The 19,024-nt window shown below is 36.4% G+C and overlaps 1 protein-coding gene and 1 long non-coding RNA gene across 3 annotated transcripts; both read left to right on the forward strand.

Annotated features, from left to right (window-relative positions):
- The first annotated feature begins 11,466 nt into the window (after positions 1–11,466).
- Positions 11,467–14,415, forward strand: LOC125498945 (uncharacterized). 2 transcript variants are annotated; one of them, XR_007275541.2, is made up of 5 exons: positions 11,476–11,818; positions 11,920–12,053; positions 13,245–13,294; positions 13,431–13,829; positions 14,144–14,415. It is a non-coding gene; the product is annotated as an uncharacterized LOC125498945 (long non-coding RNA). The 2 variants fall into 2 exon arrangements; XR_008969702.1 differs by having other exon boundaries at positions 11,467–11,818; positions 13,431–14,415.
- Positions 14,416–14,926: 511 nt separating this feature from the next.
- Positions 14,927–18,795, forward strand: LOC104896527 (uncharacterized). The gene is made up of 3 exons (XM_048646726.2): positions 14,927–15,359; positions 15,457–15,640; positions 15,731–18,795. The coding sequence occupies exons 1-3, from the start codon at positions 15,111–15,113 to the stop codon at positions 18,793–18,795; spliced, it is 3,498 nt and encodes a 1,165-aa protein (XP_048502683.2). The 5' UTR covers positions 14,927–15,110.
- The last annotated feature ends 229 nt before the right edge of the window (positions 18,796–19,024 follow it).

The following is a 19,024-nucleotide window of genomic DNA, read 5'->3' on the forward strand; positions in this document are numbered from 1 at the left end:
AAAGAAATATATTTTCTATTCCTTGTTTGAGTCAGTTCCTTTGAGTTTCAAGTTCCTACGAGTGCCATGTTCCTTTACAGTTATTCAGTTTCTATATACTAGAGTTAAACCAAATTATCAAGCGTCTGTATTTGAGTTTGGGGTTAAAGGGTTTGAGTGAACTCTTGTAATGGGAACTTAGTAAAGGGTTTGAGTGAATTCTTGTATCAAGTTCGAGTTAGGAACTTGAGTAAGTTCGAGTTAGGAACTTGAGTAAGTTCTTATTGTGTATGCGTAGACTTAGGGTGAAGTCTATCTAGGGGTGAAGGGTTTGAGTAAACCTTTGGTAAAGAGTTGTGGGAACTCTTGAAAGACTTAGAGTTAAGTCTAGAGTATAGAGTGGAGATTGTGAGAGAGTTGGAGTTCCGAGTGGAACGTGAGTATGTAATAGGTTGAATCATAGGAGATTTCCTATTATAGTGAAGAGTTTAATCCTAGTAGGTCGTGGTTTTTCTTCTTGTATTGAGACAAGAAGTTTCCACGTAAAAATCTCTCTTGCACTTCAGTTCCTTATTGCTTATGTTTTAAATTCCGCATTATTTGGGCAATAAGTTCCACACTACAATTCACCCCCCCTCTTGTAGTGTTCCTAGTGAAATAACAATTGGTATCAGAGCCGGAACTCATTGATAGGCAGGAAACCCTGCTGAGTTAAGTTCCTGCAAGAAGAAAGAACACGTACGAGAAAGGAACTCCACCCGATGTCATTCAAAGGAACAAGTGAAGGCAGACTTTTTATACACAATTAAAAGTCACTCGAGGATTATGAACAACCCCTTTGATGTAAGTATCTCTTCCTTGAGATATTCTTTATACGCATATATTACATTGGAACTTGTTCCTTAAATATTTCTAGTAAGATTGTTTTATTTGGCTTTGATGTTTTTATAGAAATTTAGGATAGCTTTAACATTGTTATTAATGTTTATATTCATGATTAAGTTCATGTGATAAGATATTTGTTAGAGCTTTATATTATTTGTTCGTTAGGAGATCGTTCAAGATTAATACTAAGTGCATATACTAATATACTCTTTGTGCAATATCAAGGTACGTTATGTAGCTAGATCTTTTGTAATATGTTTTATGTGCTGAAGTTGTTAATTGATTTAATGGTTTGATTGGCTTGGAAATTTGGTTTTAAATGGTTACAATATTTTATTATTCACTCTTGGAAGTGAAAAGAAGGAATGATTGTTATCGATCATTTTTATATAAAAGATTTGTTATCTTTTTTTGAAATTTAAATTATTATTACAAGGAATGGTTTGATTGATTTTTATGAACTTTGAATGTTCAAAAAGTTATTTAAGAGAAAAGGAGATTTATTGATGAATTACAAGTCATATTATTATTATTATTATTATTATTATTATTATTATTATTATTATTATTATTATTATTATTATTATTATTATTATTATTATTATTATTATTATTTATTATTATTATATATTATTATTATTATTATTATTATTATTATTATTATTATTATTATTATTATTATTATTATTATTATTATTATTATTATTATTATTATTATTATTATTATTATTATTATTAACGCTTGATTAACATCAAGAAGGGTTCATGCTTCAAAGTCCACTTGTTAGCAATCATTGTTATCCCTTGATATAGATCCGTGATGAGATGACTAGTTTGGGGGTGTGCAAACTTAGGAAAAGGAAGGGAAAATAAGAAGAGAAATTGTTTTCAAGATTATTTTCTATCCAAGTTATTTGGAAAGAGTTTGTTCTTAAAGGTTATTCTTGAATTATTAGTTAAAGTATTTGGAAATAGTTTATTCTTAAAGAGTTATTATTAAATTATTAGTGATGGAGTTTTCGAAATGTAAATTGTTATGATCTAACAAATGTGTTACTTATCTAGTAAATTTCGTACTTAGTTTTATACTGACGCGTATTTCCTTATTTGGATTTTCCCTGTTTACCTTTTGATAAGCAGTTTTGCAGGTGAATTTTGTAGGTGCGTGGGAGCATACTAGGAAGGGGATCTTCACCTAGATTAGGGTGTTTTATTTATTTTGAGATAATATTTACTTTCATTAATAAAAAAAAGTACTATTATTTTGGTTAAAGTTGTTAAAGTCTTCCTTTGCAAGTTATTTAGTTAGTTAGTAGTTGGTTGCCGAAAGCGTCTTAGTCACGTGGCGGCTATACTCCTAAATTACTCAAATATTATATATTAAATCATTTATTTAAAAATGAGTAATTTGGAGGTGTTACAACTCGGCCCAGGCAATTCTTATGCCCAAAGACTCCTATGCTTTCTGGATGATTGGTTAAGAACCAACTGGCAATTTAGGTTGGGCAGAATTGACTCGAATACGCTTATTAGAAGTGGGAATAGAGCGGTTTTACCGGCCAAAACTCATATAAGTATTTTGGTTGGGATAATCCCGTTACTTTTACCATCTCCCATTGTGCTGGGGAGGAAACGTAATATTTGAATTGCCTTCCCCAACAGCAAGTATCTCGAACTTATTAACGGAGGCCGAGAATATAGATGGCCCAGAACTTCTATGGGTGATAGAAAAGAAGAACGAAATAGAAATAAAGATACTGGCAATTCCCGGATTCATGCTAAATTTTTAGAGGCACAGAATGTCTTTCCGGAGATAACGGAAAGAATTCCTCCGGAGGAGGCTTTCCGTCATATTGTTACTAATATTATAGTAACTCCGAAAGCATTGCGTGGTATGGACCCCGACGCTTCCTTAGCCGAGGTTCATTGTTATATTCGTTGGCTTTGTCGCATTGAGCGCGGCAGTAGTATCGAGGAGTATAGCTTTTATAATGTCCCCCAGAAGCATGTAAATGATATCGACATTAAGCACGACATTCTTTCTTTTTAGAAAAATATAAAAGAAAAGGAAGAAGAGTTAAATACTTAATGTCGATAAGGGGACTGGTTGCTTGGATCTTGACATGTCGGTGCTTTTTAACCGTAGGCATCTTGCCAGGAAGTTGGTGGGCTCATCATGAATTAGGTCGGGGTGGCTGGTGGTTTCGGGATCCCGTCACTAGTAGAAAAAGGTCGATTTGCGTCGGACCTGAGACCCCTATTTCCGTCGGACTTGGGTCCGACGACACAGGTCTCGACGCAAATGACCTATAGTAGATCTGCGTCGTATGCAGAAACGACGCAGATCGTTTAGCTATTTGCGTCGCACGTTGTATACGGTGAGACGCAGATGGCTTTCCCAGCCCAACAAAGAAGGGGAATTTGCGTCGCACATAGCGAAGGTGCGACGCAAATCACTCATCTGCGTCGCACCTTTGGCTATCTGCGACGCATATGTGTCATTTTTTTTAAAAAAAAAGTACGATTTGCGTCGGATTTTGGGCCACATCCAACGCAAATGGTTCATTTTTCAAAAAAAAAAAAAAAGAAAATCAATTCACCATTTCACTGGCTTTTTCATATAATTAAAATTCAATCTCAAGGCTTTAAAAGCTTCAAAGTACAGTTAAGCACCCACATTTAGTAGGTAGATCCTTGAGAGTTCTAATTAAACCTAAAAGATTTTGATTTTCATCATCTGTACATTATCTTAAACAAACATTATCATCTTTATCACCCTAAATAACACATATTAAAATTAGAAAACATAAGCAAGCAGTTAAGCACCCACAATTTCAAGAACATCAAGATTTATACACAAAAAATCATAGAATTTTACTCTACCCATGTGTATATATAATATATATACTTCATAAAAGATGATGATAATTAAATCTAGAAACCCAAAATCAAAATACATTTAATACAAGATCGATTTAAATACAACAAAAACAAACGGTGTATATATAAGAAAAACGGTAATCATAATAAAGTAGTAATTAACATAAGATAACAAAAAAATTTATATATAATCACCACTTCAACAGTTCAACGTCGTTCATCTTCCTTGAGATTCCATAAAAACCCAAACATGAATTAAATACAAAATGTCAAAACAGAATGAAACACATGAATTGAACGAAAATAATACAGACGAAATTGAACCTAAAAATTGAACAAAAATAAAACTAAATTGAATCTAAAAATTGAACGAAAATAAAATATTATTTTTCTTCTTTCTAGTTCTTTATCAGATCTAAATAATACAAAACAAAGATAAAAAATTGAACCTGAAAAAACAAAATCAGATCTAAAAAGCGAAGAAATTCGAATTTCCAAAAAAAATTCTTCTTCTTCAATTATCTTCTCGCTCCTCTTCAGCTGTTCTTTGTCAAATTTTATGGAAATTCAAACTGAAAAATGTCTACTTTTTTTTTGTTGAGTTGATGAAGAAAGCGAAGAAATGTTGAGACGAAAATAAAAAAAACGAGATCTTCAAACAGATCTGGAAAAAATGACAAATAACGACAAATTAAGACAGGCGAAAAAAAAAAGAAAAAGAAAAACTAGACAAGTTACCTTATTCACGTATGCAGTTCACGAAATTGAATGAAAAATGAGATCTTCAATGACACATCTGAGAAGTCGCATGAGAACAAACGAAAAGGAGTGAGAAGTGGCGGAGTTTTTTTCATTTTCGTTCATTGCCCTCGTCGTTCGTTCGCCAGAAATGAAGAGAGATGCAAATTGGGAGAAGCGGTGGAGTGAGAAGCGGCGGAGTTTGAAGAGAAGCGGCGGAGTTTGAAGAGAAGCGGCTGAGAAATGAAAGGTTATCTGCGTCTAAGAAATGAAAGGGAGATGTGTTCGAAGTTGTTGGGGTTTGAAGAGAAGCGGCTGAGAAATGAAAGGAGATATGTTCAGCGACATTAGGGTTGAGTGAGGGAGGGAGAGGGAGAAATGAAAGGTGCGTGGCTGCGTGCATTGAATATGTGCGTCGTGAGCTGGGCCTCGTGGCCTTAATATGTGCGTCGCACATTGAATGTTGCGATGCAAATTGGGTCTTTTGCAACGCACCTAAAAGACGTGCGACACAGATAGTTTCAATTTTTTTAAGGTAGAGATGATTTGCGTCGCATGAGTCAAGCAATCCGATGCACATTTGGCTTTTGCAACGCACCTAAGGCATGTGCGACACAAATGGGGCGTATCTGGTGCTTATGCACCCATGTTGTGTGTCGCACTCCTCTCTACGTGCGACGCAAATTAAGTTATTGCGTCGTTTTGCCTTTCATGCGACGCAAATGGGGTGACACAAATCGTCATTTTTCTACTAGTGCGTAAAAATGCTTCTTTTATGCCTCGGGTATTAGCCACAGCTCGTATTCATTCAGTCATTTTACCCCTTCTTCATTCTTGGACTTTGCTTCTTAATATTGTGACTTTTCTGTACGTACGGTAGAGGTTGGTTGAAGATGATGTTACGCAGCGTTCAGAACCAGCCTTGAAGTGAATGAATTAGAAGGAAGGAAGAAGTAAGAAAATGAGACGACTCTTTTTTGAACTATATCATAAACAGATCTTCTTCTCCACACCAATCACGAGTTTTTCTCCATTCCTCTCGTATATTGTCGTAACGCCCTTAATGCTAGGTTTTGAAAAAGACTTTTCATGTCATTTCCATTTAGGTCCGATTCGGATCCCTTTGTATATGTATACAACAGAGCATTAATTTCCTTAACAATCTACATTATAAAAGTAAGTTGTTAGTAAAATAAGAAATAAGTTGGAATTGACCATCGAAAATTATACATTTTGTCACCCGTGCATGTCTTGAATAACGATCTGTAGGAGAAACAATCTTGAAACTTGAATGGAGATTTAATGGAAATTAAAAGTGTTTGAATATGTGAAGTGTTTGCAGGTAGAGAGAGTTTTCAGAAGTATTTCGTAATATGATGGCATAGGAAAGCGTGTCGTGGAATTCTATTTGGGTGGGGAAGGGGTTGTAGGACTGGGGGAGGGGGGCAATGTGGAGGGGGGAGGTAGTGATAGTTGGGGGAGGTTAGTGCATTAGGATTGGGATTAGGTGTTACAGGGTTAGGGGTTACAGTGCTTAATTAGGGTTAATTATTAATGAAAACTTGATACCGTTAGTTATTAAGGACATTTCGTGGATTTTATTAAAATAGTAAGGATAACTGGTGTATTTTTCAAACTATAAGGATACCAAATGAATTTTAGAATTACACATAGGTATTTGGTGAAAAAACTGTTAATTCAATTTATAGCTTACATATAGTAATTTGAACGGAAATTTTTGAAGGAGTAAGTGATAATTTTCAGCTCTAGAATTTGCTCTAATTTAATTTACGGTTTTTTCACCAAATACCCCCGACAAATCAACAAATTCACAATATACCCTTAATGTTTCAACAATTCACCATATACCCATGACTTTTCATTTTTGTGCACCATATACCCTTTTTCTAACGGACGTTAGGTTGCCGTTTGTTTTATTTACGATTTTGCCATCACTATTTACTAACCCTAATTTGAACCCTAATCCCTAAAATTTAAACCTAACCTTAAAATGTAAACCCTAACCCACCCCCTCCCCTACACCAGCCCCTTCCCCCACCCCAGCCCCCTCCCCCGCCCCAGCCCCCACCCTCCCCTTCCCCCACCGGCGCTCCCCAACCCCAACCCCAACCCCTCCCCCTCCCCTCCCCCACCGGCGCAGCACCACTCCCCTCCCCTCTTCGTTCACCGGTGCAGCACCCCCACACATCCCCCTCCCAATCCCCCTCCGCCGCAGCCCCCTTCCCTCTGCCAACCCCTTTCCCTTATTCTTCTCTCTTCGCCGACCTCGCTGCACCATCCCCTTCAATTCGCTGGCGATTTGCCAGGCTTGTCGAAGATTCTCTCTCCTCTATTTCGTGGTTGCACCATCCCCTTCAATTCGCCGGCGATTTGCCAGGCTTGTCGGAGATTCTCTCTCCTCTATTTCTTCGCTGCACCATCCCCTTCAATTCGCTGCACCACTCCCTACGTTGCTGCACTACTGCGTCAGTGTCGCGTCGCACCACACTGGCTTCGCCGGAAATTCTCTCCTCCGCTCGCTCCACTGCTGCGTCAGTGTTGTGGTTCGAATTTCTGGGCTACGGGGGGTGGGGGTTGCAGCAGAGGGAAGAGGAGGGGTTGGCAGGGTTGCGGCAGAGGGAAGGGGAGGGAGAGGGGGTGGGGGTTGCGGCAGAGGGATCGGAGGGGGAGGGGTTGGCGGGGTTGCGGTAGAGGGAGGGGGAGGGTTTGGCGGCTGCGGCGGGGGAGGGGTGGGGAGATGGTGGAGGGGGAGGGGGAAGGGCTGGGCTGGGCTGGGCTTAGGGTTAAGGATTAGGGTTTAGATTTTAGGGTTAGTATTTAGATTAGGGTTTAGTTTTTAGGGTTAGGAGTTAATTGTGGCAAAATCTCTATTCTATATGGGAAGAGGGGTAGGACACCAAATTTACAAAATACCCATTTTATCCTCTATGACAGAATACTAAAAAAAAAAAATCACTAATTGGTTCAAAAAAACAAATACAAACAATTCAGAAAAAAAAAAGAACGTGTACAAATTAGTAACTGCCCGACAGTTGCAACAGGAATTTCAAAAAATTAATTACAAGTCTTCACCCACGTAAACTGAAATCACTTTCTCAATTAGTCTTCTTCTCCTTTCTCCTTTCTCCTTTCGCATAATCTCCATTTTAATTCAGTTCACAAAAAAAACAAGCAAAATATCCAAGATATTAGAATATAGATTGCACCAAGAACAGGTAATCAAATAGAGATATATAACATTAATTTGTTTACAATCAACAAATATACATTATAAGGATTTTGTTTTTTATAATTTAATGTGATAATGTTATTTTTCTCGACAGAAGAAGAGGGCAACTGTGGACGAAGTACCATCAACCAGAATAAAACACCACTTGCAAGGTCAATCAAGAAACAAGGGAAAAGGTATGTTTGCAATTGCAAATCAGTATAATTCATTTTAAAGATTTCTTTCCATTCTAAAAACCAAATTTAATTCTTAAAACAAAAAACTTTACTACTAACAAACTCTATCTAAAAAAAATATGTCCATTATAAATTTACAATGTGCGTTTTGTATATATAAAAAAAAACTCCAAATAATTCATTTTATAGATTTCTTTTAATTCGAAAAATAATAGTAGTCAGCCCAAAAAAGAAGATTTTTTCAATTAGAAAAAAGTGATTGTTCGAAAAAACTAATTTTTTTTTATGAACATTCAATTCGCAAATACAAATATTTTCCACCAACCATACATTTATTTTTTTTTAAAACTAACTTTACTACTTTTTCCAATTTGAAAAAGCAGATTTTTATCATTTCGAAAAAAACTGATTTTGCGAAGTTGAAAAAATTAATTTCTCCATCAACCAATTTCATGTAGATATTTTTTAAAAACTAACTTTACTACTTTTTTTCAATTAGAAAACAAACTGATTTTTTAAAATCGAAATCACTGAATTTTTCAATTCGAAAAAACTGATTTTTTCATTTTGAAAATAATAATTTCTGTTCGAAAAAACTAATTTTTTTTAATGAAAAAAACAAATATTTTCCATCAACCACTTTTTTTCATTTCGAAAAAAACTGATTTTTTCAATTTCAAAAAACTATTTTTTGTTCGAAAAATTATTTTTGGTTCGAAAAAACTAATTTTTTTTATGAACATTCAATTCGAAAATACAAATATTTTCCATCAACCAATTTCATATAGATCTATAGTTTTTCAATCCGAAAAAATAATTTTTTTCAATTCGCATAAACTAATTTTAGTTCGACCAAACTACAAATTTTTAATGAACTTTCAAAAAATAAAAACTCATCAACCACTGTTGCATGCAAAAAAAAAATAATCTCAAAACAGTAACAATCTACAATAAACTTACAGATTTTCGAACATGTTGCATGCAAAAAAAAAAAAATGAAACTACTTCAAACTCACCTGCTCAATTGCATTCGACATTTACTGAATTTCTTCTCCAATTTATTTTTGCTACACCTTCAATATATTTAGAGATGGATATTTAGAGAGAGATAAAATGATGGATGAAGATGGATATTTAGAGAGAGAGAGAGATAAAATGATGGATGAAGATGGATATTTAGAGAGAGTGAGTGAGATAAAATGATGGATGAACATAGCAGATTGATTGCATATTTGAAGAGAGTGAATGCATATTTAGAGAGAGAAAGAGAGTGAATATGCTAAAATAATAAATGAGAGATTTTTACACTTATTTTCAAACTGGGTATAAGTTTGATTTTATGTAAGGGGTAGTGGGGGACTACAACATTAGTTTATCTGCTATACGGCAGGGATTGTAACATGATATAAGTTTATCTACATCACATTGCAATGTGATTTGGTATCAAATTGAGCATGCTAAATATCTGCCATATTACTTTGACCATGCTAAATCTCTATTATATTACTTTGAGCATGCTAAATCTCTATTGTTAATGTAGAAATCATTACATCACACCCTTGAGTCTTTCCATGTATATTGGTATCATATTATTGTATTATTGAAATGTCTGCTTTACCTTTGTATGTTATACTTTTCCAACTATTATCCCTGTTTTATACGTCAAGACTCAATAGAGATAGGACACAAAAAAATATATAAGAATTTATAGGTGTCCATATGTTGAAAGGTAGTTCTATGAAATTTATACAACAAGGATATCAACAACTTTTAAAAATTAGTTTATTATTACGTAAACATTAATTACAGGTAGATAATTAGATTTATAAAATAATAAATTTTCGACTCTCAACTCATTCTTAGATACTTAGAAATTATATTCACTAATGATTGTGAACTAAATTATAAGTGAAATTATTAAACCTCAAAATTATTAGTTATGCAAAGATTTAAATTTATAGGTGTCTATATCTAAAAAAAAACATAGATGAAAATTACATTCTAAAAAAGTAACAGAACACAATTATAAAATATTAATCTACATATAAAAGGATTACTCTAAATTAATAACAGCATTTCGTATATTACTTATAGTTAGTTTCTACGATTAACCAAAAAATCATTTTCAAGTATCAACTCATTGTTGGAAACTTAGAAATTATATCACTAATTATTGTTGAATATAAACTATATGAAATGTTTGTTCTCTTCGGCATAACACAACTTAATTGAACTAAACGAACTTAACTAAAGTTATATGAAAATTACATACAAAAAAGTAACAAAATATAACTGAACTAAAGTTATATGAAAATTACATATAAAGGGATAAGTTCTAAAATTAATAATAGCATTTCGTATATCTCAATAACAAAGTTAAGATATGTTATGTAGTTTCGTAATGGATGAAAATGAAGCACAAAAAGTTCAACAACAAAGGAGGAAATGGAGTGATAGGAAAAGACGTCACAGACAATCATTCACACCTGAACAAAGAGGACACGTGAATGCAAAAAGACGATCTGAATATGCCCGTGGATGTGAAGAAAATGTCGTTGCTTTTCAAGGAAGTCGAGCTAAAGCAACATCTGCACAAGGCCACAACATGATTCAAAATCGTGACGATGATTCCAACTCTTCAGAACTTAGAAGACCCATGACAGACATTACTAACTACAATCATATTGTCAATGGAGATGGATGCGAAATACACGATTGTAAGAGCTTTAAAGTAAATAGATTAAAAGTGATAATACACACAACACCATTTAATGTACTCATCAAATATAAACCTTCTCAATTATGCAGCACACCCCATTGGTGAACTCCGTTCAGTTGACACACGGGCCGATGTTGAGAATCATATTCAAATGCCCAATGAAAGTTACGGGGACTTACCAAATGGATGCAACTTGCCCAGTCGAACCTTTTGTGTAGGAGAAAGTAGTAGAACAAATGTAGATATGTTGGAACTCATAACCGATGCAAGAGACATTCCACGCTTAGCTGAGATTGAGAGAGAAAGTTGTTTGCCTGATCCATTCTTTGAAATCGGTAACATCAATAGATCCCATGCGAACAACATATCAGTCTCATCTCTGATGATGTAAGGGTTTGGAAAGTGGGGAGACATGGTTATCGAAATTGTGCAAGAAATTATACCGAGTCACAAGGGGTGCCTATATTCAATTCGCCTACAATGACAACGTGTCCACATTGTCAAGCACGCCTGTTTAGATCTGAATCTCCCGAACTTTTCTGCTTAAATGGAAAGGTCAATCTACCTGAGTTACCTTTGTCGACTGATTTACTTGACCTATTCTCGGATCAATCGGATAACGGGATTCATTTCAGAGAGAACATCCGTAAGTATAATCATGTCTTCGCGTTCACTTCAATGGGAGTAGAAATAGATGATGAATCGGCCAATGCACGTCAAGGGGGTGTACACATATCGCGCTCAAATGTCTATTTACCACCGCATAGGCGGTCTTCTGCCTTTGAACTCAAATGATCGTCCTCGGTTCCTTCAGCTCTACATTTATGACACTGACACAACAAGAATGCGCGCTTTTAGCGTCTGACTTTACCGTCCGGCCCAATCAGACGCAAATTAGCGTCCGTTTTTATAAAAGTAGTGTCCGTTTTTGGACGGACGCTAATTAGCATCCGCTTTTATAGAATTAGCGTCCGACTTTTGAACGGACGGTAATTACCGTCCGTTGTACAAGTTTACCGTCTACCTTAACGGACGGTATTCAATGGTCATCAACAAAAATCACGACCCACTTATTTCCAACCCTATCTCTAAGTTCTTATCTATTTTTTTCTCTCTCACCATTCTGCTTATGTTTTCGTCGGCGGCACCTTACGATCTCACTGAAGGCGATCTTCTTGTTGTCTTTGCCCAGTACGAAATCATCTGTTTCAATTTTTTTCGTTAATTTATCTGTTTAGTCAAATTTTCAATTCGTTTAGTAATTTATTGTTTTTTGATTGAATTCTTTGAAGATATGGCGAAAGTCCAAAGGTTTTGCATTTGTGGCGTGTGAGGATCAAAGAAGCACAACTCTAGCCCGCACTTTCTCTTATTTGAAGGAGGTTCGATCGATTTCTGAGCCAATGTCGCAGGTTTTCGTTTTAGGGTTAGTGATTTTTTTGGGTTTTTTATGTGGGTTGTTTCAGATCTAGTTTCTTTTTGTTAATTTCTCAATTCTCCTTCAAAACCCCATATTTATCCTCTCTTTTTTCTATTTGTAATTTCGAATCCTTATTTTTTCGTATGTTTTTTTTTTTTCTCATTGAAAAAGAAAACTGTCGTCAATGTAGAGGAATTGAACTTATTGCGTCAGAAAATTTCACATATTTTGCAGTAATTCAAGCTTTAGGAAGTCCTTTAACAACAAATACTCAGAGGGTATGCCCGGAAATCGTTATTTAATGAACACATTGATCAAGAGCACTTGAATGTTACAGATTAAACCTAGAAAAATGGGGTGTAGTCCAGCAAATATTGCGTATATACAGCAGTTTTAAACCCACATGATAGAATTATGGGGTTAGATCTTCCATTAGGTGGACATTTAACTCATGGGTATATTGATTATGATAAGCTTGAGGAGAAAGCTTTGGACTTTATGGGGTTAGATCTTCCATCAGGTGTTTCACAAATCGGTGTATACTTCTTACTAGGAATGGCTTCATGATGATGTGTTATGTTTTAGGTGCTCATTGAAACAATATTTCTGTGACTGAAGCAATAAGATTTTGGGTCCATTCTTTTCTTTTTTTTTGGGGGAAGGGGGGTTGGTGGGGGGTGGCCGGGTGGGTGGGGTTTGACCGTGGAATGGAACTATCGTCGTGTCCTGTCCAATTTCTTGTTTACATTGACTTGCGTATCCTTTTGGTGTTTTTTGCGATTGATGAACTGCATAGTGGACTGTGGATTGAATTGATCTTTGATCTCTTACCTGCTGAGTTAAAAAAATATTGGAGTTAATGATATGCTATATTTTGCTTTATCATATTCTTCTTCTCATTCTGATTTGTGGTGATTTTTGTGCTCTAATCACTGCCACTTGGTTATCTAAATTTGAATGTTCTGATTGATGCGGTTGGTGTCTTTGAGTAAATTGGATGTGACACCTTGGTATTTACTAGGTTTAAGAGGATAGTTGCCTCATTCCCATTGAACTTAGGGTTGGTATTGAACTAATTAATTTGATCCTGTTGAGCTTGTACCAGAATTTTGTTTTGTTGGCTGGCTAAATAATGTTTGGCCTCTCTTCTAGGGAGTTATGTAAGTTTGATGTTATACATTCTTTTTCTCTTCCCAGCTGATGAATAAATGATAAGCAGGATTAACAGCAGCTTAAATGTCGTTAAGGTATTTATCCTGTAACCAGTGGGTTCACCTTCAAAAGTATTAAATTTTGAGACACTTTAACATAGCCACTCTTCATTTCCTATCCAAATAATTTCACTTTCTTATCACCTTGTTTTATTTCTTCTGTGGTGGTCAGCCCGGTGTCTTTACCAACAGCAAAAGGAAGTCGTACAGAAGTTGCACCTCGAATTTTTAAACCACCAAAAAGTATTCAACTTAAGCGCCTGTCACCAAGCTTGTGCTTTCCTATGGATCAGAAAAGCGTGCATGAGGGTGCCTTTGGTGTGGGTCAGAAGGATGGTGTGATTATCGTGGATCACGGATCTCGCCGGAAAGAGTCTAATATCTTACCGAGTAATGCTTCTATGTTTTTTTTTTCTTTGTACATGTATCCTTTGAAAGGGGGGGGGGTATTGTTGCAACTATTTTTATACTCTAGTTATTATATAAGTGTGCTTACTCATATACTGCAGATGAATTTGTGCTAATGTTTAAAAGCAGAACTGGATACCCCATTGTTGAGCCTGCTCATATGGTAATTACCTTGTTAATTATTACATTGTAATGCTATTTATTTTGCAAATGGAGATGAAATTGCTGAGTGGACTTGGCAGCTAACATCTCATTAGCTTTCTAGTGTGTTGAGGAATATGGCGGACTGATACTTGGTCATCACTTAGAACTTTCAATGAAATTCGCTATTCATTTATATCTACACCCAAACTTTAGAATTAAGTTTGCTTGTTAATTGTACATGCATTTCTATATTCTAATTCTGGTACTTTGCTGTTTTACACTGAGCTTGTCATCTTGATTCCTAACCATGTTTTGTCTTTTCTCATTGTTCAGGAATTGGCAGATCCATCTATAAAAGATGCTTTTGATTTGTGTGTCCAGCAAGGGGCAAATCGTGTTATCATAAGCCCATTTGTTCCAGATTTTTGTTGCGGAGTTTAAACTAGTGTACATGTAATTATATGAGATTTGTATTAGATTTTGTTCTAAGTATACTAGAATTTAGTTCTCAAATTATTTTTTCACTTGTATCTACATTTATTATCAATAATAATTAAATTGATTAATTTGTTTGCCTTAATAAAAGAAGTATTGTATTTGCATTATTTCATATCTTAATAATATCAATTAATTAAAAGAAAAAAGCTTTCAAGAGTAGGGTCTGTGAAACGGTTGCTTCCTTCTTCTTTGAGTTGAATATGGACTTTCAAGTAGTATTTCAGATGGGAGTACAAAGAAGTAAAAACAGGTTGCGCTTGAAAACGGTCGCTAATTAGCGACTGCCAAGGCAATTAGCGACCGCCTAGGCAGTCGCTAATTAGCGACTGTTGATGACGGTCGCTAATTAGCGACTGCCCAGGCGGTCGCTAATTAGCGTCTGCGGTGGGCGGTTGCTAAGTAGCGACTTCCAAGGAAGCGGTCGCTAAATGCAAAACATCGGACGCTAAATTTTTAGCGTCCGCTTTGCGGACGCTATTTGGAACATTAGCGACCAAGGGTTTTGCATCAGCCGTTTAGCGTCCGTCGGCGGACGCTAATATGTTTAGCGTCCGATTCCGTGTTTTTAGCGTCTGATTTTTGCGGACGCTAAAGGCTGACATTCTTGTTGTGTGATCATGAAAATGAAAATCGTGCAGCTGAAAATTCTTCATTAAGGATCGACATCATTGACAGGATTAAGAATATTCTAAATGCCCATAATCCTTTTGTTCATAATCTTCGCCATCTTGCACAACGTACGGACATACACGAATGCAAGTTTGTCATCAAAGAGCAACCTGCTAATAATCGTCAATACTCAATGCCTTCAGCATCCCAAGTGGCAGCCGTCGTCGTTGGAGGGGATGACATGGCTAACCTAAAAGAGAGAGATATTATGATAGAGTCTATCAATGGGCAACTGATGTATATCAAAGATACGGCCGGTTATTACGACCCACTACAATATCCTCTATTATTTCCTTATGGCTCTTATGGTTGGGATTTAAACAGTTGTACTACTACTGGCAGGAAGCTGACATGCCGAGAATTCTATGCATATATGTTTCAGGTGAAAATTGTTTTGAAATTCTATATGTGTATGTCCTTTTTTCCTACAGCTTCATACTCATATCATTCTAACAACAACAAAAAAAATTGTTCCTTAGATGCGACAACATCTTGATTCTCTACTATTAAGAGGTGGTCGTCTACTCCAGCAATATGTTGTTGATAACTGTGTCAAAATGCAAGCATCCAAGCTGAGATGGATTGCACTCAATCAAGACAAGGTACGTGCTGATTTGTACAAGGGCTTAGAGGATTCTCTAAATGCTGGAGAGCATAACACAGGTTTATTTTGATTTACCTATACCAATACTCTTCTTAGAAACAAAACCCTTCAATTAACATTAATTTTTTTCCATTAATTTACATCTACAGAGAAGGTTGGTCGAAGGACGATACTACCATCTTCATTCGTAGGAAGCCCACGAGATATGCACCAGAGGTACCAAGATGCCATGGCCTTGGTACAGAAGTTTGGCAAGCCGGACATAATTCTGACAATGACATGCAATCCATCTTGGTCGGAAATACAAGCAGAACTATTGCCTGGACAAGTTCCAAATGATCGGCCAGATCTACTTACAAGGGTGTTTCATGCTAAATTTGAAGAGTTAAAAAAAGATGTTCTAGAAAGGGGAATCCTTGGAAAGGTGGTTGCTTATGTATATGTAGTTGAATTCCAAAAGAGGGGTCTTCCGCATGTACATATGTTGTTGATCCTCGAACAAACTGACAAGCTAACCACTCCGGATGACTACGATATAATTGTCAGAGCAGAAATTCCAGATGAACAACGAGAACCAGAGTTGTACAAAAAAGTTCTTAAACACATGATTCACGGTCCATGTGGTGTTCACAACAGGGATTCCCCATGCATGAAACAAGGGGGATGTAAAAAAGGATTCCCAAAGTCATTTACTAATGCAACAATGCAGGGAAATGACTCATATCCTCTATATCGTCGCCGAGAAGATCGTCCACCTGTACCATTGCGTCAAAATTCTCGGATAAAAGTAGACAACCGATGGGTAGTTCCCTACAATCCATTTTTGCTCTTGAAGTACGACTGTCACGTCAATTTAGAGATATGCAGCAGCATTAAGTGTGTCAAATATCTCTATAAATATATACATAAGGGTTCAGATAGAGTATCCATGGAAGTTAAGAATGGTGATGAGATTGCACAATACGTGGATGCGAGATGGATTTGTGCACCCGAAGCTTTTTGGAAAATCTACAAATTCCCATTAACTCGAATGTATCCATCTGTTGATCGTTTGCAAGTGCATTTGCCAAACATGCATCAAGTGAGATTCGAAGAGAACTGCCTAATTTCAGACGTATTAGAAGACCCAAGAAACTCCAGAACGATGCTGACTCAGTTCTTTAAGATAAATGAAATTGATCCAGGTGCAAGAAGATTTCTTTATAGAGAATTTCCAGAGCATTACAGGTGGATTAAGTCTAGGTGTGAGTGGCAGATTAGGAGAAGTAATCAGCGAGTTATTGGTCGATTGTATGTAGCTTCTCCACTTGAAGGAGAGAGATTTTACATGAGATTATTGCTCAACCACGTGCGAGGTCCCCAATCATTTGAACATCTGAGAACGGTCAATGGTGTCACACAACCGACATTCAGAGCTGCTGCGGAATCCCTTGGTCTAATTGAGAGTGATGAAAGCATCCGTCAGTGTCTTTTAGAAGCGTCTTTTGTAAGAATGCCATCATCATTACGAAGATTATTCGCAACCATCTTGGTATACTGCCAACCCACTGGATTACGTGCCCTATGGGATGAGTTCTTCACATACATGGTTGAGGATTATCCATCTTCAAGCACAACAACTAACAATGGTGTTCTCACTCACAAGCTTTTGCAGGATTTAGATCGTTTATTACGACCGCTAAGAAAAAGAATTTCTGACTTCACAGAGTTGCCAAGTTTACCTGAAAGTACTGAGGACATCGATGATCTTCCAGCAATCATGGAGGAGTACTTTTCTGTGCCAGTACCGGAAGAAGACTTAACGTGTGTTGACACTCTTAATAGCGATCAACAACTTGCGTACAACACAATTATGGATGCTGTGATTTCAAAAACTGGTGGAGCTTTTTTCGTTGATGGTCCAGGAGGTACAGGCAAGACATTCTTATACAGAGCACTCTTAGCAACCGTAAAAGGAAGAGGTGAAATTGCTGTTCCGACGGCAACATCTGGAATTGCAGCGACGTTGTTGCATCAGGGAAGAACATCACACTCAACTTTTCAGCTTCCACTGCAACCTGATAACAACTCAACTTGCTCATTCACCAAGCGTTCTAAAACTGCCACTTTACTAAAGCACTCTTCCATAATTATATGGGATGAGGCTCCAATGACACATATATATCATTTTGAAGCCGTTGATCGTTCACTGAAAGACTTAATGGAAAACGACTTACCATTTGGAGGAAAAATTATTGTGTTTGGTGGTGATTTTAGACAAGTGTTACCAGTGGTTCGAAACGGAACAAGAGCTCAAATGATCGATGCGTCATTTGTTAAGTCCCCTATTTGGAGACACGTCAGTATTTTGCATTTGAGAGAAAATATGAGATCAAGAAATGATAGCGCATTTGCTACTCGATTGCTCTCAATTGGCAACGGGGATGAACCAACCGTGTCAGATCACATGATAAAACTGCCGAACCATATGGTAATACCATCATCAACTGATGATGTCTCAATCGAAATGTTGATTGACCAGGTTTTTCCAAATCTAAGTCAACATGTGGGAGAAGGAAAGTATATGGTTGAAAGGGCCATCATCACACCCCTCAACGAAGATGCTGACAAGATTAATGATAAGGTTGTTGAGAAATTTCTTGGAGAAGGAAAAACATACTATTCGATTGATTCTGTTCCCGAGGATAGGAGAAATTTGTATCAGCAAGAGTTTCTAAATTCAATTTCAGCTTCGGGATTGCCTCCGCATGCTCTCACTTTGAAACCTGGTGTACCCTTAATGCTGTTGAGAAACATCGATCCTAAGAATGGGCTTTGCAATGGAACACGATTGCTTTGTCGTGGACTAAAGGATCATTTTATAGATGCTGAGATTTTAACAGGGCATTCTAGGGGAAGTAGAGTTTTCCTGCCCAGAATTCCATTAAAGAGTGCTGAAGATATAAAATTGCCATTTGAGCTGGTTAGAAAGCAATTTCCAGTGAAGGTTAGTTTTGCCTTGACAATAAACAAGTCTCAGGGGCAAACTATACCCAATGTTGGCATCTACCTACCAGATCATGTATTCAGCCACAGGCAACTCTATGTGGCATTATCACGCGGAACCTCAGAGAACACAACAAAGATTGTGGTAAAAAAAGGAAATGTACAAGGACATCAAGGGGTATTTACAAAGAATATTATATATAAAGAAGTTTTATTGCCTTCTGAATAGTCGTAGCCGACCTTTTGTGTACAAGCTTGAAATACCACTTTGTAATAATAGCACAATGTAACTGAATGAAATATAGTCATGGTTCTACCTAATTTATGTATTTTACTATTATGAGTTACTTCATAATAATCTCATGCTCATATCGTGATCGTATAACTGATTGAATTGCATCATTACGATTATGATCTTATTTTGATACCTAACATATTGTAATTTGATGTAGATGTAC

The sequence above is a fragment of the Beta vulgaris genome, chromosome 6 (genome assembly GCF_026745355.1).
Source record: "Beta vulgaris subsp. vulgaris cultivar EL10 chromosome 6, EL10.2, whole genome shotgun sequence".
NCBI lineage: Eukaryota > Viridiplantae > Streptophyta > Magnoliopsida > Caryophyllales > Amaranthaceae > Beta > Beta vulgaris.

Excerpts from the sequence above, each read along its gene's own strand:
- LOC104896527 (XM_048646726.2), top strand. The coding sequence starts at position 15,111 with ATGCCTTCAGCATCCCAAGTGGCAGCCGTCGTCGTTGGAGGGGATGAC. Across the intron at positions 15,360-15,456 it reads TCTATGCATATATGTTTCAG|ATGCGACAACATCTTGATTC; the intron begins GTGAAAATTGTT and ends ATTGTTCCTTAG. Across the intron at positions 15,641-15,730 it reads TGCTGGAGAGCATAACACAG|AGAAGGTTGGTCGAAGGACG; the intron begins GTTTATTTTGAT and ends TTACATCTACAG.